The sequence below is a fragment of the Amphiprion ocellaris genome, chromosome 10, assembly GCF_022539595.1.
Source record: "Amphiprion ocellaris isolate individual 3 ecotype Okinawa chromosome 10, ASM2253959v1, whole genome shotgun sequence".
Taxonomy (NCBI): domain Eukaryota; kingdom Metazoa; phylum Chordata; class Actinopteri; family Pomacentridae; genus Amphiprion; species Amphiprion ocellaris.
The window spans coordinates 28398712-28421093 of record NC_072775.1 but is presented as its reverse complement, the minus strand read 5'-3'; the positions used below and the strand labels follow the sequence as shown (position 1 = coordinate 28421093).

Sequence of the window (22382 nt, the reverse complement as noted above, 5' to 3'; positions counted from 1 at the left end):
TCGTCGGCGCACCACAAGAGAGGAAAAAGCAATAACAATTCTCTCCCTGACAGAAAAACAAGCAAAGTCCTCAGACACCCCAAAAACTGAGATAAAGGGGCTAGGAACCACGGGCCTTTGAGAGCTCTAGATAGTGTGTCATAAAAAGAGGACCAGAATTGGAGCACCTGTCACACATATCACCGGTGTTAAATAGTTTGTGAAGCCTAACTTTGGAAAAATGTGTCCTGTGTAAAACCTTAAATTGTTTCAGTGTCAGACTAGCACAAGGAGAGATAGTGTTGACTCTTTCCAGGCCCCCCTGCCACCAGAAAGTAACATTAAGCTCTGATTCCCAAGTGTTTCTAACTGCTAGAGGAGATAGTGAAGCAGTCATCTTGACCATTGCTGAGATGATTCCACAGACTGCAGGGTAAGATAGGATCATATCTATGAAGGAGTCAGTGGTTCATGGGGAAAGTGGGGGAAACTATGGTGAGGAAAAACTGCGAGCCTGAAAATATCTAAATAAATGAGATTGTGGAAGATCAAATTTAGCTTTGAGAGTCTCAAAAGAAATGAAAATTTTATCAACAAAAAGTTGTTTAAAAGAAACCAAACCCCTTTCCTTCCCCAAAGAGAAAACCAGGTCAACAGTTGAGGGTGGAAATAAATGCTTGTCACAGATGGGCATTAGTGGGGAAGCAGAAGCAATTTTAAACTGGCGTCTAAACTGCCTCCATATCTTTACTGTGGATAAAACGATTGGGTTGGAGGTATAGTTAATAGGATACGAGTTTAGAGGGGCACAGATCACAGTTGCTACATTGACAGAGCTGCATGAGCGAGCCTCCATCTGACACCAGTCTGTTTTAGGGGAATTGTACCACATGTGGATTTTTTGGATATTGGCCGCCCAGTAATATGTCAAGAAGTTTGGTAGTGCAAGGCCTCCGTCTTTTTTAGCTCTTTGTAGGATAGAGCATTTTGCCCTTTGAGTTTTACCCGTCCAAACAAAAATTGAAATGTTTCCATCAAGTTTTTTTTTTAAAGATTTAGGGAGAAATATTGGCAGACATTGAAAAAGGAATAAGATTCTCGGGACCAGGTTCATTTTTATTGTGTTGATTCTTGCCAGGAGGGACAGGGGGAGAGCATTCCAATGTTGGAGGTCTGATTTTACCTCTTTGACCATTTTCAAGATGTTATTTTTGCAAAGTGAGATGAGATCATGTGAGATACTGATACCTAGATAGCGAAAACTGGAAGGGGCTAATTGAAAGGATAATATTTGGCCTGGGATCTGTTTTGCAGCATCATTGACAGGAAAACATTCACTCTTATTCAAGTTTAGCTTATAACCTGGAAAAGAACCAAATGCTTGTAGAATTTCAAGGATATGATTGATACAAACAGTAGGATTTGATATGTAGAGCAGAAGGTCATCAGCATAAAGTGAGACCCTGTGTTCAATTCCATTTCTACAGATACCAGTGATAAATGAAGAACTTTCAATGGCCATGGACAGAGGTTCAATTGCAATAGCAAATAACAAAGGTGACAGGGGGCAGCCCTGTTGGCAGCCGCGTGGTAAGGGGAAATATTCAGACCGCATGGAGTTGGTAGTCACACTGGCTGTAGGTGCGTTGTGTAATAGCTGAATCCATGATATATATTTTGGGCCAAAGCCAAATCTGTTGAGAACTGAGAATAAATATCCCCACTCCACCCGGTCAAAGGCCTTTTCTGTGTCCATTATACTACCATTTCAGCCTCTTGTGTGTGAGATTCGGAAAGGATAATATCACATCAGGTTGTTGCTACAACTCTTCACAACATAATTAAAGGACACTGTAAGGCATCCAGTGCTGTATACAAGTATTTGCTGCTTTCTTGACATTGTCTATTATTTCATATTTCTTACACTTAATGTTGCACATTTTTTGCAAATGCCAGCCTTCATGTTCTTTTTGGTTTTGTTTGAACCTTGCAACTCTCCCATGGGTGCCATTTTTGCCCAGTGTCTTTTTTATTGTGGAATCATGCACACTGATTTTAACTGAAGCACGTGAGGCCTCCAGCTCTTTTGATGTTCATCTGGGTTCTTTTGTGACCTCATAGATGAGATATCGATGAGCTCTTGGAGAAATTTTGGTGTTTTTGGGAAGGTTCACCACTTCCATGTTTTCTCCATTTGTGGATAATGGCTCTCACTGTGGTTCGCTGGAGTCCCAGAGTCTTAACAATGGCTTTGTAACCCTTTCCTCATTGATAAATGACAATGATTTTGTTTCGCATCCGTTCTTGAATCTCTTTAGAGCAAGACCCTGTAGCTACTTTACAATGTCAGACAGGTTTTATTTACCGTCAGGACCATAAATATTTGGACGTTGACACATTTTTTCCACATATAAAATGTGTCATAACACCTACACCGTTTACCTGATTTGGATGTAAATACCCTCAAATTAAGCTGAAAGTGTAAACTTGAAGCACATCTTGATTGTTTCATTTCAAAATCATTGCGATGGTGTAGAGAGCAAAAATGCTGAAAATTGTGTCAATGTCCAAATATTTATGGACCTGACTACGAGTGACGTTTAGATTCAACAATTCAATTCAATTTTCAGTTCAATTTTATTTATATAGCGCCAATTACAGTCAAATTGTCTCAAGACGCTTTACAAAATCCATATGCCTGACCCCCAGAGCAAGCCAAAAGGCGACAGTGGCAAGGAAAACACCCTTTTAACAGGGAAAAAACCCTCGAGCAGAACCCGGCTCTTTATGTGGGGGGACCCATCTGCCTGCTGGCTGGGCGGGTTGAGAGGTGACAGAAGAGGTAGAGGGGTAGAGGGGTGGAGGTAGAGAGGTGGGGTGTGTGTGTGTGTGTGTGTGTGTGTGTGTGTGTGTCGGGGGGGTGGGGGTTGGGAAGACGACAAGGACCATAAAACACACACAAACAGGCCTGGCAGTCATCATATGTGGGTGTGGCTGGCGAAATTGTGTAATAAATAAATATCTAATTTGTCATGGGTTGCCTCTGAAGTACGAATGTATTTGAAGAATTTCCTAAAAGATCAACCTGCAGTTATTTCATTCACCATGCAAGCACCTTTCCAGGACTTTCACCCTGATCATAGAACCTTTGTTTAAGAAGCATTGGTTTGGCCAATGCCTTTGATGCCAAAAGTTTATTATATTAAGGTCATATCAGGAGTAGCTTTCAATGAGTATCGGGAGAACCTAATTGCTAATATTGCTTTTCTCATATCTATATTTTGGCTTCCAGCATTTTGCCTTCTTGTAAATCTGTTTTGCTTTAAAACTAACGATGCTGATTATTTATCCCCTGATAAAGACCCTAAAAGCTGTGCACCTGATGCTTGCTGAGGTTTATGTTGTATTTGCTTTTAAAATTGAACTATTATTTGCTCACTCTGGAAGGTGACATCTGTCAACTATTTGTGCCACCCGGGGGCGCTCTGAACGAGTGGTGTGTACTGAAGGACCATGAGAATTTTACAACATTGGGATTAACCTCCCTCTAGATGTCAATGAGGTTCACTTCTTTTGTGAAATGGTGTATTATCCCCCTACTTTGAGGGTGAGGGTCATCAGCTTCTGAACGCTAGTCCCTCACCTGGTCAAAGGTGCAGTTAAAGTCAATTGCAATTGCATAGATAACTGAAAGGGTAGTTACATTTTTAAAAAGCTTTGGAAGAAATTGGGATTATGAATGTTTGGGAATTTAAATTCACTGACACTAATTGTGCCTTAAGAAGATTTCCCTGGATGAGACGTTATCATCCTGTTTTGTGTGTAATTACCTCTTTGACCTGGAATGGTATACATTTATGAACTAGAGTAAAGACACTTCTTGTTTGGGAGTTAAAGGGGGCTGAGAAAGTGTTTAAACCTCCTTTTAACCTTTAGTTCATCTTTACATATTAGATGAGTTTCTTGGAGAAATACTGTACTAGACTGCATTGACTTAATTTTATTCATAACTTGTTTGAGCTTCTTGAATTTTAGTAGCCCTCTGTAGTTCCATAGTATAATTTTTTAATTTTAGCTCTCCAGCTATTTTAGATAACTAATTATGAACTCCCTCAACAATTTAAAGCATTTAAGAAAGACAACTAAAAATGAAAGCTGACTTGGATGTTACAATCTACAGCTACTGTATAAAAACAATAGCCCAATCAAGTTCTTTAACCTGACTTTGCTCCCTATTTAAATCTTAAGGCTTCCAAAGGCTAATAAATGTCCACATACAAATGAGAAACATTGTAACTGTGCTGTTCAAATAATTATGCTACTCTTACCTTTACCTTCTCATGCTACATGTAAGCAGAAATCTCTTTCTTGAACAAAATAGCTTAACTGAAACAGGCTGGTACCTTAATCTCAAATGTTACAACATTACAGTTCAACAAAAATAGTGAATACATTATTCTAATAGCCTGAGGTCAGCTTTTGACTATACTCAATCTTCATATTTACAATATTGTCTGAATCCATTGTTTCCCAACAAAGTACCCCAGTTGCTTTCATTGTATTATTTCATTAGTGTTATAAACCTACTTGTAAGGAGACTATGAAACTGTAGACCTACATGGTGGGAAATATCACTGAGAGAACATAAAGTCTAATTGATTATTTAAACAGTGGATAAGTTACATGCAAAATCATCTGAATAATGAAAAATGACTTTTTTGCATTTGTTGTCTATTGGTGTCTATTTTTTTCAGGGATGGGGGGCTTAGCATTATGACGTAAAAGGTCTAGAATTATGGCAACTGTTAAAAGGATGTCAAAGTATAAGAAAGACTCGGTACAGATAAATTGTTCAATTACCATTGGTTTTATTCCATTTCTGTTCCTTAAATGGTTGTAATATTGACCTTTGATCTCCTCCACTTGTCTCCAGGTTATTTTCTACACACTAATGCACGATCACTTCAGCGGTCCTTCCAAGGCTGCATGCAGATGATCCACATCGATGATCATTTGGCCGACCTTAGGGCTGTGGAGCAGGGGCTCATTGGAACCTTTGAAAATGTCAGCCTGGATATGTGTGCCATTATAGACAGGTATACGGTTTAGAAAACAGAATTCCAAGCACGCTTGGTAGTTATGTTAGTTCACAGCAAATACTGTGGGTTGGAAATGACTGTGTTCTCACTGTTCACAGTTTGCTGTGCATTTTTGTGTCATGTCAGGTGTGTTCCTAACCACTGTGAGCATGGTGGTCGTTGCTCTCAAACATGGGACACATTCAACTGCAACTGTAGCGGCACTGGCTACACTGGAGCTACATGCCATACCTGTGAGTGCATTCATAAATTCATTGGTTTTGTGTAGACTAACCAATACCTTAAGCTTGAGTGAATTTTAACCTCACCTTCCCCTAAGCATTCTCCCTGAAATTGAATCATTTTACCTTATGAAAAGTTGATTCCCCATAGTGTGAGTGTGTAAACCTGTTTCTCCACAACATGGGTAATGCACACACACTCACACACCGCTTTGTGTTTGCTTAACTGTGCGTCGGATTTCCTCTGTAGCACTGTATCAGCAATCCTGTGTGGAGTATAAGCACCAGGGGAAGAGTTCAGGAAGCTACTGGATCGACCCAGATGGTAGTGGCTCTATCGCCCCCTTCAGAGTCAATTGTGAAATGGCAGGTGAGATGTCACTGTGAGAGTTGTGTAGGGTGATCCATTTAATTTTCTCAGATAGCGTAAGATGTAGATGTAAGATGCCTGTTTATAAAGCATTTATTACTGTTACAGAAGTTGGTACTGTAGAATGGAAACGTACATCAGTGATAATATGTTTCTCTGTATGTATGATTCGAGTCATACATGTGGTGAATTTTTGCTCCAGAAGATGTGAGAGAATATTGACATTGTTTTCTGGTCCTTTAGAGGAAAGAGTTTGGACCACACTGAGAAACAACCTGTCTCCTCAGACAGCAATCTCCAAGGCAGACCAGGAAGGGAAAGCAGTGCTGCAGATTACTTATAATGTGACTGATGAACAGGTACACCATGCTCACATACTTACTTTTTATACTTTCTTATTTTTTTAAACTGTGTTTTTTTTTGTTGTTTTTTTTGTACTACATTGATCATGATTTTAAATGGCCTACAGCGACAAGCTGAATTCAATTTAAGTAGAAATTTCAGTGGAAACAGAATGAATGGACATTCTGTAAAAATAGCCAAATGGCAATTCTATATTAGAACATTTTGTGTAATAATGCATTTGGGACTGCCAAAAAATACAAGCCAATATACAGATAATGGCAAGCATGGACAAAACTTCACCCATGTGCTATACACACACTGTGAATTCAGTATGATTTCTATTTTTACAGCACAAACATTTCCAGTAATAAAATTAAAATTGTGTTATACATCCTGTTGCTCTTACTTTCTTTTTAAACACAGTCGCTGTTTTCATTTATAAATTATTTCCTGTCGCTTCTTGTTTTCCTTTTTCCCTATAGATGTAAAACTGTATTTATTGTTTAATCTGTTTGGAACAAATTTATAATTATGGAAACCTAAACAGATTAATTAAACTCTCAGAAATCATTACAATAATATTATGATAATTATCATATTGGTAGCTACCAAACCATAACATGCTGTACATATTCAAAACCACTCCAACAAGGAACTAATCAACTGACAAATAGAGAGGTATTGTGTACTATAGAGAAAACCTCTTAAGATAGGTTACATAGAATGATGTGTTGTTATTAGAAGTTTCTCATTAAAATAGAATGATTTGGTATTTAGTAAATAAAACATATACAAAGTTCCTTCTTTGTCCCTTTTGTGACCAGGTGTTGTCAATTACCAGCAGCGCAGTGAGCTGTGAACAGTATGTAGCCTATGCGTGCCGAATGTCTCGTCTTCTCAACAGTCCAGGTGAAGTATCCATCACTCCGTAGCCAATCATATGGTTTTGATGTGATACAGATGTACTCTATGTCAGAGTGCTTATCATTAACACAGAATCATGTTACAAGTCATTAATTGAGCAGGACATTTTCAAAATAAGACTTACTATTTGATCTAATTGAAATGAAAATAAACTGACTAACTTGTTTCTTTGATGTTCAGATGGCAACCCATTTACCTGGTGGGTAGGAAGAGCCAATGAGAGGCATTTCTACTGGGGAGGTTCAGGACCAGGGATACAGAAGTGTTCCTGTGGTATTGAACACAACTGTACTGACCCCAAACACTACTGTAACTGTGACGCTGATCTGCGTACCTGGTTAGTGCGTCATTGTTTGGCAGCTCAGCTGAGCAGCTTCTAATTTTTGACAAAATAAGGATACAGCATTTTATTATTCACACTGAAATGTAATCCTTATGTTCACCAAAGCAGCTATGGCAGCCAGCAGATCTAATTTTCCTTTTAGATAATCACACTATTACTACATGACAGCTGTGTGCTCTGGATATATAACTAGGAAATGTGTGTTTTCTGTTGTATTTCTTTCTATTGCATGCCACTTGCTTCCAATATACCGATCAGCCAAAACATTATGACCACTGATAGGCGAATTGAATAACATCGATCCTCTTGTTCTAATACAATGGTCTGCTGGAAAACCTTGAGTCCTGACATTCATGTGGATGTTTGACATGTACCACCCACCTAAACATTGCAGTTCAAGCAATCCCCCAAACCCTCACCCCCCCTTAGCAACAGCAGTCCTTGATGCCAGTTGCCATCCTCAGCAGGACAATACACCCTGGCACACTGAAAAAACTTTCAGGAGTGGCCAGGGGAACACGACACAGCTAAGATGTTCACCCAGGTTCCACACTCGCCACATCCAAATATTACTGAGCATATGTGGGATGTGCCAGGATAAATCTGATCTAGGTTGGTCCCACCTGCAACCCACAGGACACACAGAATTCACTGCCACCATCCTGGGCCACAGGACATCCCCAGAGGTCCTGTATCGAGGCACCACTGGGTCAGAGGAGTTTTAGTAGCATAAAGGGGACCAACACAGTATTAGGCAGGTGGTCAAAATGTTATGCCTGACCGGTATCTATATTCTATACAGCTATTCCACAAAATCCAATATATTCTTCGATTTCAAATCTACACATTTAGGAGGATGTTTTCCTGCTTTACCTTTGACTCTTTGTATCACTTATTTATTCACCTATTTATAGTCATACAAACTATTAGCAACTTGCAGAATTTCTGATGTTTGTAAGTTTGCTTTTACAACCTTCCTCAGCTTTCTGATCTGTTTCTCACATCTTAGTTTGAAAGTCAACACCAGTCAGACCTCAGACCTGTTCATTTTGTAGTGCGCTATGGAAAGTTCAATGTGGAAAGTTCATATTCCAAGAATATTCCAAGAGAACTTAATAGATTTAAGCTGCAAGCAGTCCACACTCTTTGTATTGTAATTAGGATGAAGTCTAAACTATCACATATGCAAGGACTGATTCTATCCTAGATTTATGTAGTAACAATAGTTCCTGTTGAAATTGTTTAATGATGCAATATTTTAGACACAGGCTGTAAAACATGATTTATTGAAAAACTAATGCTAAATTGCTTTAGATATTGTATAAACCAACCATGATACTGGACCCTAAAATGTGTCTTGTTTGTCAATGTCTTTGTGTGTGTGTGTTGAATGTTCAGGAGAGAGGATGCAGGCCTATTGGTCTACAAAGACCATTTGCCAGTCAATCAGGTTGTGATTGGTGATACAAGAAGAGCTGGATCTGAAGCCAAGCTTACAATAGGGCCACTCAAATGCCAGGGTGATCGTGAGTGTTTTTCTAGCTTTTTCTTACACACACACACGATGTTTTACCAGAGAACATGAAATATTTATTGTAAGATAAACATTTGTATTTTAATACATGCTCTGCTGTCATTTTTGAAAGGTAACTACTGGAACGCAGCCTCGTTCACCAGCCCTGCCTCCTTCCTCCATTTCCCTTCCTACACAGGAGAAACAGGCACTGACATCTCCTTCTATTTTAAGACATCCTCCACTCATGGAGTCTTTCTGGAAAACCTGGGAAGCGCTAGTGCCATTCACATCGAACTCAGAGGTGTGTGTGTACACACTGTACAACATGTTAGGGTCAAAAGCACAGGAACACATTTGTAGCAAAGATATGAATACTTTTAACTTAAAATTTGTTTAGCCTAAGTCATGCATAAAGATCCTGCAATGTTTCTAGACTTATTTTTTAGGGCTACCAGAAGAGATTGCCATTGGACAAATCCCAAAATTCTGTCATTTAACTCACATAAAATTTTTGAAAAATGTATTATAACTGCCACTATTAACAGAAAATTGTATACCAATGTGGCCAAAATTATTGGTAATCTTCCACTTAAAGGAAAACAAGTTTTCCCTGAAATAAGCTGAAAGTAACAAATGTAATTAGCATCCACAGTTGATATTTAAGAGAACCAACATGCTTTCAGTATTTATTGCAACATATTATAAATAAAACAAAAAAATGAAGAGGCATAGACTAAGCTCTACGTTTGCCTAGAAAGCCTCAATAATCTTCCCATGTCTTTGTGCCCTGCACAGATTCAACTTAATGTGCCACATGCAGCACGGCAGTTTCTGTCACGGTGCCAAGCTTGAACCCAAGCAGAGAGTACACAGACACAGCAGAGACCAGTGAAGGTTTAACAAAGGATTTGATCCACTAGAGCAAGAGGCGGGGAGAATCGGAGGTTGGGCAGTGTAGACAGGGCTGAGGCAGGCAGGACCAATAACCTCTTCTAGAGGTTAGTGTTGGAGTGTTGCAGGAATGGCACAAAACGCAGAACGAAGCAGCTCTGGGTAGCACGGCCAGCAGAAACTGCAGAACAGGGAAAACACGAGTTAGTCAAGGTAGAAAAATCATAAGCAGGAATGCGCAGTTGGCCATACACTAACAGCAGAAGCAACTATCTGGCGGGATGTGGAGTGTGGAACCAGCTTCTGTTGTCAGGGAGATGAAACAAGTGTGCTGCGTTGCAGCTGCCCAGAATTCTGCTGATGAGAGTGGAGAGACTGACTGTGATTTGCTGCAGCCACTGCAGAGTGGCACAGGAGAGCAAGAGAGAGAGCAGAGGGGACAGAGAAGGGACTAAAAGAAGAAAAAGGGATGAGCAAAGAAAAGGGGAGAGAGAAGGTGAAAAAAGGGAGGTCACATGGGGGCTGATGCATGGACAGGGGAGGGGGTCCTGACAGTTTCATAATATAACTGAGCCTCTTCCTGTCACAAGGAATGGTGAACCCAAGCAGAGAACACACAGACCACAGCAGGGTCAGGCTGAACAGTCAATGAATTTATCAATACAAAAATTAAGCGATAACAGAAGGAACTGATGAGGGTGGAGGGTCTAACTAAGGCAGAATTAATAATAACTAAAGCCAGGAATAAACCAAGGAGGATCAAACTAACTAAGACTTACAAACGGGGCTGGACGAGGGATAGACAGGCTCCCAGAGACCGACGGGCCAGGAGCGCAGCACCGGTGGTATGGATGGCAGCAGAGAGTGGCTGTGTTGGTCTGGAGAATGTCTGGGGTGGGAGCTGGTCCACTGAGTGAGGCTGGAGGGAATCCAGAGACGGGCCGGGGAGAGTCCAAGAGGTGGCAGGAGGACAAAGCTGGGGGGAAATCCAGAGAGGGGGGTCAGGGTAATCCTGGGCAAGGCCGGGGGTCCAGAGGCAGGGCAGGGATGTAGCACTGGGCAGCGCAGCCAGCGGGTGACTGCAAACAGAGGAAAGATATTAATGGAAAAAGCACGAGAAGCACAGGAACAACAAGTGCAGGGACCAAACCAACTGTAGGAGCTGAAGCTACAGTCTGGCAGGGAGTGGAGTGAGGAGCTGGTTTTTATGGAGGAAGAGGAGATGTCAGCTGTACTGCGCCGCAGCTGCCCGGAGTTCTGCTGATGAGATTGGAGACTGATTAGTTGCAGCTGCTGCAGAGAGCGGCACAGTGGAGCAAGACAGAGAGACAGAACAGGAGAGAGAGAGAATGAGGTAGATGGCATAGAGAGAGGACGAATGATGAGGTGGAACAGGGGAGAAACAGAAAAAGTAGGGACAGGGAGAATAAATGGAGGTCAGGTGGGGGCTGATGGAGGGACCAGGAAGGGGGCTGTGACACTTCCACATTTGACAGTTGGGAGGGGATGCTGTGCTTTTTTTTCTATCTGAAAACTTTTTTTGTTTCTTTTCTGGACATGGAGCTGATGTGACTTACCAAGAAGCTGTAAATTAGTGTTAACTTTGTCCAAACTGCAGTCTCAACTTTTTTTGTTTCTCTGTCAAAAGTGGTATCTTACTTGTTTTTCTTCCATGGTGCCTGCTTTTATTCAGAAAGCAACATACAATGAGAATTGCATCTTGATGTTGTTTTTAGTTACTTTCAACCATTTACAGAATCTATCTGTTTAATCAAGGCTCAGTTTTCTTCTTGTGACCACGTCCAGGGAGGTTGGCTACGGTCTTAGGTATCTTTAATTTCAATAAGTAGCCATGGTCACAAGTACATGAGGTGTCTTGGAGATAGTCTTGTAGCTTTTAGTATGACCATGCGTAATAATTATTTTTCTCTCATCTTCTCTTACAACTTTTCTTTTCAATGTTTCTTGATACACACAATTCTACCATACAACACAATGAATGCTTTTCACCATTTAAATAGAGTGAAGGAAAGATAACATAAGATAGACCACTCTAGTGATGCTAATTTGAAAACAAGGATATTCTTGAATAATCATTACAATCCACTTAGGTATCACCACTTTCAACAAAAATTTTGTCCTGGCCATTTTAGAAAATCTATGCAACAGCTTTTAATTTCAATAATTTTCATTAAAAGCATTGAGGTCTTGAAGATGAGATGGAGCTATGCCATTAAGGGTTTTGTATGTAAGGAAGAGGATTTTAAATTATATTCTGGATTTTTCGGGGCGCTAGTGAAGATAAACTAATACTGGAGAAATATGGACTTTTTTCTGGTTCTTGTCTCATCAGCTGGAAACTTTCCTGAGAGTTATTAGGATATTTGAACATCAGGAATATGACAAGACAGAAAAAGGTCCTAACAAAAAAACTGAAACACAGTAAGACAGATATAGTTTGAAAAAGTACTCCAGCAAAATAGAGTTGAGAAAAGTGATAAGATACTTCTGATTTGACTTGGCTATGGCTCAGACTTGGGCAGCACAAAGCTTAGGGCAGGTTTATTAAGTATGTATTTTTTAAAGAGATTTTGAATGTAGTAATTCCAAAAAAAATGAGGAATCAGGGATGGAGGATTAAACATCCAAAATGTTCCTAATGTTTGATTTTTTATTCTGGTTCTTACAGGAGGCTCAGTGATCTTGTTCTCTTTTGATGTGGGCAGTGAGCGGGTGGAGCTCAGTGTCCACTCGCCAGTGCCGCTAAACGATGACCAGTGGCATCGTGTGGAGGCTGAGAAAAACATCAAGGAGGCAGTACTGCAGCTTAATGGAAAATACAGAGAGATCAGACCCACTCCCCCACAAGGACATGCAAAACAGGAGTTCTATAGTGATCTATATGTTGGTGAGCCATGTATACACACAAACACACACAATGTGCTGCAGTGTTTTCCACAGCTGCTACAGGTTTCCTTTTTGAGTACACTAAAAATTCTGGCATTCCAGTCACTTTAGAGTCCCACAGGAATACTTGTAGGATGAGACTTTGCTTCAAACCTTGATGAAAAAACTGCGTACCAGTGCAAGTCATTTACATTTTATCTATATAGCACTGAATCACAACATTATACATCAAATCAAGAGCATACAATTTTTTAGAGATAAACATTACAATTTCCCAAACACTCGATGACAGTTGGCAGGAAATATACCTTTACCCTAACAGGAAGAAACGTCCAGTAGAACCAGATTAGAAACGGGAGGAGAGAGTAAAAAGCACAAATTACAGGAAGAAGAATGATACAAAGTTAATGACATTCAGTAATGGCATATGAATGCATCGAGTCAAAGACACAGGAGAGGAGAGCTACCAGGTATTTAACCAGGAAAGAGGATTTGCTTTTTATTGCAATGATTCAAAAAATTGTGGTCAAAAGACGAGCACAAGTCACTTATGTGCAAGATGGCCGTGAAAACACTAGTGTCTGGGGGGCCCAAAGCAAAGTGGCCACTGGGAGGCCCTTGTTTGTGCCTGTCTGTTATTTTTGGTTAGGCACTGAGCACATATTTCTTTAAAATCTCAAGGTTCTGATCTTGTCAGATTCCAGATAATCTTTCCTATGCAATTATGAAAAAATATCTCTGTTGATAGTATTATATTGTCAGACAAATGTAAAAGCATAACAGTTTCACAAGATGAAATATTTACTTTTTTAATATAAAAGCTAAAGTCTAAAAGCATCTCAGTATCAAATGTTGGAAGGATCTGGATAGCCTAGAATGTTCTGAAAAAAAGCCCAACCGTGAGGTATGGCATGTATGAGTATTCCTTATAATGGTGTGTGTGTGTGTGCGTGCGTGGGTGGGTGCGTGCGTGTGTTGTCTAAAACACTTGGATTAAGAGTAATCTGTTTAAGTAGAGATTAGATTAAAGGAATTTTAAAATTCCCTTTTGCTAGATTTTTCTTTTTATCCTGTCTACAGTGCTGCAAAGAAACCAATTAATGATGGATATTATTTAACTCTGGCTTTTTTCATTTTAGACTATCTTTCTAGGTTCTGCAAAATTGTTCCTGATCAGCTTTTGTGATGTCTGCTTTCAAAGTGCACATCTGTGACTTGTACTAAGTAGCTCATCCTGTCTTATTCATTCCACCTAATATTTCTGCAAAATTATGGCAAACATGATTATCATGATTGTTTCGATAAATATTGAGTTGAGATCACAGTGAAAAAGAGGGCGCAAGGCCGTTGAGACTTTTAAAAATTAATAAAAGAACCTTAAAATCGATCCTGAAGCGGAGAGGGAGCCAATGCAGCGACTCTAAAACTGGTGTAATGCGTTCCCGCCCTCTGGTCCTCGTCAGCACTCGTGCGGCAGAGTTTCGTAGTAATTGTAGATTTAAAATACTCTTTTTGGGAAGACCAGAGAGCAGGGCATTACAGTAATCTAAATGAGAAGAGATAAAAGCATGCACATTAGCACCTCTGTGCTGGCCTGAGAGAGAAACGGGCGGACTCTGGCTATGTTCTTCAGATGGTAAAAACCTATTTTTGTTATATTTGTAATATGTGGGATAAAATTCAGCTCAGAGTCAAAAATCATGCCCAGGTTTTATACAGATTGTGCTGGTTTAAAATCTTGTAGTTTAGATAAAAGTTTCTCTCTCTAGCCTTCAAGGACCTATAACTAAAACCTAGGTTTTGTCCTGGTTGAGCTGTTGGAAGTTCACTGCCATCGATGACTCAATGTCTAAAATACAGTTTAAAAGAGTATCTATTGGCCCTGTGTCATCAGGAGACATGGCAATGTACAGCTGTGTATCGTCAGCGTAGCTATGGAAACTGATACCGTGTCTCCTGATGACGTCCCCAAGAGGAAGCATGTAAACATTAAAAAGAATGGGACCTAAAATTGAACCTTGGCGAACCCCACACCTAATTTCATGGATTCCTGAGGAACACGTATCCATACTTACATAAAAACATCGGCCTGTGAGGTAAGAGTTGAACCAGTTAAAAACAGTACCAGAGAGGCCGACCAGGTGTCTGAGTCTGTTTAATAAAATGTGATGGTCTATTGTATCAAAAGCGGCGCTTACATCCAGTAGGACCAGCACTGTTAGTCTTTTGTTATCCAAATTCCACCTGATGTAATTTAAAATCTTTAAAAGTCCTGTCTCTGTACTCCTAAAACCTGACTGATGTCTTTCTAAAATGTTAATTGTGTTTAAAAAGTCATTGACTTGGTTTAAAAACAGTTTTTCTAAAATTTTACTTAAAAACAGTAAGTTGGATACAGGACGGTAGTTATTAAAAACGTTGGGATCTAAATTGCTTTTCTTCAGAAGGGGCTTCACCACCGCTGTTTTAAAGGCAGTGGGGAAGACACCTGTCTGAAGAGAGCAATTCATTATGTTTAAAAACTGTTTCTCAAAGAATCCATAAAATGATTTTAAGAGTGGTGTGGGAATTGGATCTAAAAGGCAAGTTGTTAAGTTTACTTGGGTGAAAATTAGAATTAGAATTAGAATTAATTGGGGCGGCTGTGGCTCAGGTGGTAGAGCGGATTGTCCAATGATTGAAGGGTCGGCGGTTCGATTCCCTCTCTGTCCTAGTCATGTGCTGTTGTGTCCTTGGGTAAGACACTTTACCCACCTTGCCTCCAGTGCGGCTACTCACACTAGTGTATGAATGTTGGTGGTGGTCGGAGCCAAGCTTCCGTCGGTCTGCCCCAGGGCAGCTGTGGCTACAAATGTAGTTTACCACCACCATAGTGAGAATGTGTGACTGAATAATGGATCCATTGTACGTGCTTTGAGTATGCTTTCATAGAAAAGCGCTATATAAATCTAATCCAAAAAATTAGAATGGCTTTATTGTCATCATACATGGCATGACGAAAATATAAATAGCTTCCACTGGACGGTGCATAACAACAAGCAATAAGTAATAAAATATCAACATTAAATAATAAAATCAAATGTACGACCAAGTGTCCTCGCATCAACCAGGCAACACTCTCCAGTTTTTCCTCAGGCAAGGACAGCAGATCAGGTGTGTTAACGGGTAAGACTTTTTGGGATAAAAGACTGGATCTGATGTCCTTGATTTTGGTTCTGAAGTGGTCTGCAAAGTTCTCACAAAGAGTGTCCGATGGCGTCTTAAAAGCTTTATGAAAATTAGTGCCTGTTAAAACATTAAAGGTGAAGAAGAGGAGCCGGGGGTTGTTTTTATGGTCTGTGATAAGTTGTGAGAAATGGGAAGTTCTTGCCTGTTTGATTGCGTTATTGTAGGTTTTGAGTTGACGTAAAATTTCATAATGTGCTGTTAATTTTGATTTCCTCCATCTCCTCTCGGCACTCCTGCAGTCTCTTTTTAATTGATTGATTTTATCATTTTTTCTCCACGGAGATATAGGTTTTCTTTTGATTGTTTTAGTTAAAAGTGGAGCTACTGAGTCCAGAGTTGACTTCAGTCTACTGTTGTAATTATCAACGATAAAATCACAAGCGCAGGTAAAATTTCGACAGGAGTGCTCTGTAAAATCTCAATAAAATTTGCAGCCGCTTCAGAAATTAGGTAGCGTTCACTTCCATCTTGTGCTACATTCCTACTTATGTACAAATCTTTGCATCAACAGATTTGAAAATAGGTTTGTCACCTGAATTGAGTGCTTTTAGAAGTAAAATTCTAAATCCAAAACATCTGTATTTTTTGACAGACACTGCTATTTGCTGAGGTTCCCTAAACTCCTTATATGTAGGGTATGGTAGACACTAGCTAGGTACCTGTGCACAAAGAAAGCCTCCCTCCTCCCCTCTCAGCTATTGCAGTGCATGCAACTCAGAAAGAGGAGTGTGACCAAAAATGATCTTGAAAAGACTGAAATAAGGCCTTCTAGGGTAAAATTTACCCGAATTGAAAAGATATTTTTTAAACATGGGCTGTTTTCTACAGAGTGTCCTGTGATTACATTGCAATTGATCATGTTCATTTCATTGTGGGACACTAAATTTTTGATTAATTTTCCATTAATTGTGCAGCAAGAACCTCTTAGTCATTACTTCCCTCTAACATGGCAGTGTTGAATGTTGTTTGCACAGGAAAATAGGGATGATGTATTAGAACGTCCCACTGTGTATGTCACAATGTGACATATTACTTAAATGTAATCAACTTTACTACCACAATAGTTCTCAAACAGCCCATGCCATAGTAGGTTACAATTCAAACTCATTTCAGATGTCAGCATGCGTTTTATGTCATTGTGATCAATATGCATATACACAACATTTATTATTTGCTGCATATGAAACAAAGTAAAATCTTCAAAATCCTTTAAACTCTTATCTTACTCTCCTATCTCTCTGTGTTTACCATTCAACAAAGCCTTCTGTAACTTCTTATAGTTAGATATGCATCACATTCTATAGAACCATCCATCCATCCATTATCTGTACACCACTTAGTCCTCATTAGGGTCGCGGGGGATCAGGAGCCTATCCCAGCTAACTTAGGGCAAAGGAAGGGGACACCTTGGACAGGTCGCCAGTCTATCGCAGGGCTACATATACAAACAAACAATCATACTCGCATTCACACGTACGGACAATTTAGAATGAACAACTAACCTGAGTTTATTTTTGGACAGTGGGAGGAAGCCAGAGTACCCAGAGAAAACCCATGGATGCACAAGGGAGAACATGCAAACTCCACGCATAAAGATCCCGGGAAAGTGGGGATGTGAACCGTGGATCTTCTAGCTGCAAGGCGAAAGTGCTAATCACCAAGCCAATGTGCAGCCCTCTATGATCCATTCCCATTCAAATTTGCTCTTAAAGTAAGGGAAATAAGTATTAATCCCCAGCATATTACATGATTTTGGCTGCATACAAAAAAAACGAGCAGCCTCTAATTTTAATAAAGGATTTATTTTAACTGTAAGAGATAGAACATCAATAAAAAAAACACCCCCAAAAAATACATTTTCCAGCAGTTACACTCCCCTCCAAAAGTACTGGAACAGTGAGACCACTTCCTTTATTTTAGCTGAAGACTGAAAACATTTGGGTTTGACATCAAACGATAAATATGAGACAAGAGATCAACATTTCAGCTTTTATTTCCATGTACTTACATCTGGATCTGATACACAACTTGAAAGATAGCATTATTTGTAACAGAATACCAAATTTTTAGGTGAGCAAAAGTATTGGAACAGATAGACTTAAAATAGATTAAAGTGAATAAGACTTAATATTTAGTTGCAAATCCTTTGCTTGCAATAACTGCATCAAGCCTGTGACCCACTGACATCACCAAAGTTTTGCATTCTTCATTTGTGATGCTTTTACAGGCTTTTATCGCAGCCTCTTTCAGTTGTTGTTTGTTTTGGAGGGTTCCTCCCTTCGGTCTCCTGCTCTTAGCAGGTGAAATGCAGCTCTGTAGGGTTTAAGTTTGGAGATTGACTTGGCCAGTCTAAAACTTTGCACTGCTTGCCCCTGATGAACTCTCTTGTTGTTTTGGCAGTGTGTTTTGGGTCATCATTATGCTGCACGTGAGAGGATCTCCCAATCAGTTCGGTTGCATCTTTCTTTAAACTGGCAGACAAAATGTATCTGTAGACTTCTGAGTTCATTTTGCTGCTGCCATCATGTGCTACATCATCGATGAAGATTAATGAGCCCATCCCAGCAGAAGCCATGCAAGCCCAAGCCATGACATGACCTCCACTGAGTTTGAGCTTGTATGTTTGCAATCATGAGCAGATCCTTTCTTTCTCCAAACTTAAGCCTTTCCATCACTTTGGCAAAGGATAATCTTTGTCTCATCAGTCTATAAGACTTTGTCCCAGAATTTTTGAGCCTCATCTCTGTACTTTTTTGGCACATTCCAGCCTGGCCTTCCTATTCTTCTTGCTATTGAGTGATTTGCATCTTCTGGTGTAGCCTCTGTACTTTTGTTCATTAAGTTTTCTGGAAACAGTAGATTGTGATATCTTCTCTCCTGCCCTCTGGAGGTTGTCACTAACAGCTGTTTTAGGGTATTTCTTTATAGCTCTTACAATGTTTCTGTCATCAACTGCTGCTGTTTTCCTTGGTCTACCCATTTGACATCTGTTACTTAGTACACCAGTGGATTCTTTCTTCTTCAGGATATTCCAAATGGTTGTACTGGCTATGGCCAATGTTTGTGCAATATCGCTCTGATTGATTTTCCATTATCCCTCAGCTTCACAATTGTTTGTTTTTCACCCATAGACAGCTCTCTGGTTTTCGTGTTGGTTACACCTCTAACTATACAGTGGTGGAAAAAAGTTTTTGGACCCCCCTAGAATTTTACAAAAATGACATGGAAAAATCTTTTTTGTGTGTGTTTCAAAAGATGTGGCTACATTACGCAGACAAACAAATACAAATTACATTTTTTTGTTTATTGTTTACAAGAAAAACTAATAAAACTAAATTCTTGACAGTTTCAATATGTCAGTTCTCAGCATTGTCAGTAATAAAATCAACAAATAACAGTGTGTATAATACAGTGTGTTCAAAACTGCAGCTTCTGCTTAAACATGTAAAGCAATGGAAGAGCTGACAGTTTGAAAGATTTTTGGAGGGACTTCCAGTCGATTGCTCCAGCAAAGCAAAATGAATTCTGGCCAAAGACAGTGCAGACCTTGAGAGTGTTATGAGATTACTGGTGGTGGTTGTTATGGGAGGGGTGTAGGAGGTTGGAGAGGTATTGAGGTGTCTTTCCTGATAAGATCTTGTAGATGAGTGAAAGTCAGTGCTGAAGTCACCTGGTGTAAAGGGAGGGCAAAGCCACCAGTTTGTAAAGATCACAATGGTGGGTGGAGAAAGGTACACCGGTAGCAAGACAGATGGCTGAGTGACAGAGGGCATCAGGCCTGTTAACGGCACACTTAGGGCCCATTTTGTAGATGACACAGCCATAGTCAAACATGGGGAGGATGGTCATCTTCACAAGAGTGTTTTTGACAGAGTATGTAAAGGAGGCCTTATTACGGTAAAGGAACCCCAGTCTAGATTTGAATTTAGCCAGTAGAATATTGATGTGAGAATTGAAAGAAAGTCCAGCCAAAGACCAAGGTACTTGTAGGAGTTGATGAACTCCAGATCTGAACCATCTGCACAGGTGATCTTTGGGGGGCTGGAGACACTGTTTGTCCAGTTGAATAGCATACATTTTGTTTTCTTGGAAATGAGGCACAAGCGAAGGTCATGAAAAGACTCCTCGATTGTAGTGAGCAGAAGGGTCGGTATAGCAGAGTGAAGTGATGGGTCAGTGGAGTATATAATGCTGTATCTGGGAGGCACCAATAGCTTTGGCCACATCATTTATGTTGATAGAAAACAAAGTTGGGCCCAACATCGAGCCTTGAGGTACACCCTTAGCGATGAGCAGGGGTTCTGACATAAAATTCTCTGATTTTACTTGCTGTGTATGATTATTAAGGTAGCTGGCAAACCAGTTAATACAGCTTGAAGACAAAATCGAAGACCTTGGCTAGGTCTGAAGGTGGCTATGCAGGCCTTGTTATTGTCCATATTGGTGAAGATGTCATTGAGGACCTTCAAGAGAGCGGTGATGCACCCATGACCAGTTCTGAAACCTGACTGCAAGCCTACAGGATATGGGTTGAGTTAATGAAATGGCGTAGCTGTTTGTGAACTAGCCTCTCCATGACTTTGGCCAGGCAAGGCAAGATGGAGATTGGCCTGTAAACAGTTGGGGTCAGAGCCAAAGCTACCTTTGAAGAGAAGGATGATTATGAGTGATTTCCAGTTGGAAGAGAAAACTGAAAAACAAATGAACTACTTAAACAAGTGTGTAATAGGAGCAGCAATAATGTGAGCAGCTACTTTTAAAAATAAGGGGTCAATCCCATCAGAATTTGTTAGAATCCAGCCTGGAAAGGTCCTCCAGTACTTGTGAAATTCAAGATTGGTTGTAGAGAGAAGCTGGCATCACTGAAAGGAGAAGGGTTGTATGAATGAGCAGTCGAAGGCCAGAGCAGTAAAGACCTTGGATAACAGACTGATACAAGTTTATTTATTATTTTGTTTTGTGTTGGGGGAAACCTGTTAACCTCTTTCTCTCTTGAGCTTGACTTCAGGGGGCGTGTTTCATGGAGTGCACATATGAGGATGCGGCCACAGGATACAAGCAGTTGTCACTTACCTGATTAGGCTGAATTGAGAGATCAGAGAGAAGAGAGGGGAGGGGTTACATGGGGTTTTTTTTGCTAAGTTTGATCTTTGTTTAGTATTTCTTTGGTTTATTATGTGTATTCTTTCACTTGTATCACTGTTAATTGCATTGTGTATTTTAAGTAAAAAGGATGTTAAATTATAGAGATGTGTTTTTTAAATAGAAGTGTGGGCAGGTCACTGAGGTGGGAGGAGACTATAAGAGCCAGGTGAGCGATCAGTGTAGGGTGTGAGAAGGAGGGGGTCAGGCTGAAGCTCTTGCTCTGCTGCTGAATCTACCATCATCCACTGCACCTGGGTGACTCCTTTGTCTTGCTGCGTGTTTGGTGTGCTGTATTTTGTATATGAAAACTAGTAGTGATGGTGAAATCGAAGCTTCATGATGCAGTGAACCACTTTGACACAACTGCTTCAAGAATGACTCACTGCTTCGAAGCATTTGACACAACAAGAAGAGGGACATCTGCTGGCTCTGTGTCAGAACTGCACCTAAGTGGAAAAAACTAAAAAAGCCTCAGGACTGCTGGTCTCACACTGCTTTGTACTTGCAATAAATGTTTTAAAACGGAATATATGTTTGTTTGCATGCATGTATATATGTTTTTGTATATAAACATATATATTTAAATGTGTGTGTGTATAGATATATATACACATAGTGTGTATAGAGGTACTGGGGGACAGGAAAGTGCTTGTGCTACTTTGTGTGGGACTCTAGTGTTATGTGATGTGGAAGTGAATGGTAGTGCTTCTACAACTTTGTCATTGTGGCAGTATAAATGGGGTGTAAACCAGGGAGTGCATGGTTTCAGTCTGTTTCTTTTGTGGCTGACTACCCCTCCAGCTTTGGAGAAGACCCGCTCACATGGCACAGATGTTGCTGGCATGTGGAGATATTTTTTGGCCATCCTGAAGAGGTTTGGATATAGTTTGACGTGATGTCCAGTAAGTGAGCGGGTCTTCTCCTCTGGAGAGGTAGGGCTCAGACAGACACCTTGCACTCTCACAACACACTTTCACCCACTCAAACTACTCTATGTACCTATCTATAACCTATTTTACTATATGTGTAATGTGTTTTTATGAATGAATGAATGTGTGTATGTATCTATGAGTGTTATTTAGTGAATGAAATGTAACTAAATCTATCTAAACTTAATTCTACCTAAATGTGTTTTCTCTCTAACTTCTTTCCAAATGGCAAATGTACTAGCTTAATCTCCTCTCAAAAACCCACAGTTTGAGGAGTGAATCAGACCCCTTTTAAGACCTGGACAGATTGAAATGTCCAACCCCTTCATAATTCCCAAAGCACCGCCATATACAGTCTGTGAGCACCGCAACACACGCTGTGACGTAACGAGGCCTCGCTCTCGATAGTCACGTGATTGTTGGGCATGCCGAAGCAGGGATCGAAACACTGTCTCGGAGCACTTCCGCTTCAAAAGCTCGGCACT

The 22382-nt window shown here is 40.2% G+C and overlaps 1 protein-coding gene and 1 long non-coding RNA gene across 2 annotated transcripts in view; one reads left to right on the top strand and one right to left on the bottom strand.

Moving 5' to 3' along the window:
• LOC111577504 (contactin-associated protein-like 2) overlaps nucleotides 1-22382 on the top strand; it is a 90032-nt gene that overhangs the window by 33919 nt on the left and 33731 nt on the right. Inside the window, exons 10-18 of the mRNA XM_055014851.1 lie at nucleotides 4913-5075; nucleotides 5205-5311; nucleotides 5550-5669; nucleotides 5913-6028; nucleotides 6839-6923; nucleotides 7119-7275; nucleotides 8680-8807; nucleotides 8928-9098; nucleotides 12378-12596. Coding sequence (XP_054870826.1) covers nucleotides 4913-5075; nucleotides 5205-5311; nucleotides 5550-5669; nucleotides 5913-6028; nucleotides 6839-6923; nucleotides 7119-7275; nucleotides 8680-8807; nucleotides 8928-9098; nucleotides 12378-12596 — 1266 coding nt within the window. The remainder of the gene's footprint in view (nucleotides 1-4912; nucleotides 5076-5204; nucleotides 5312-5549; nucleotides 5670-5912; nucleotides 6029-6838; nucleotides 6924-7118; nucleotides 7276-8679; nucleotides 8808-8927; nucleotides 9099-12377; nucleotides 12597-22382) is intronic.
• LOC111577379 (uncharacterized) lies at nucleotides 9456-10943 on the bottom strand. The gene is made up of 2 exons (XR_002746923.3): nucleotides 10468-10943; nucleotides 9456-9869 (listed from the first exon to the last, which is right to left on the bottom strand). It is a non-coding gene; the product is annotated as an uncharacterized LOC111577379 (long non-coding RNA).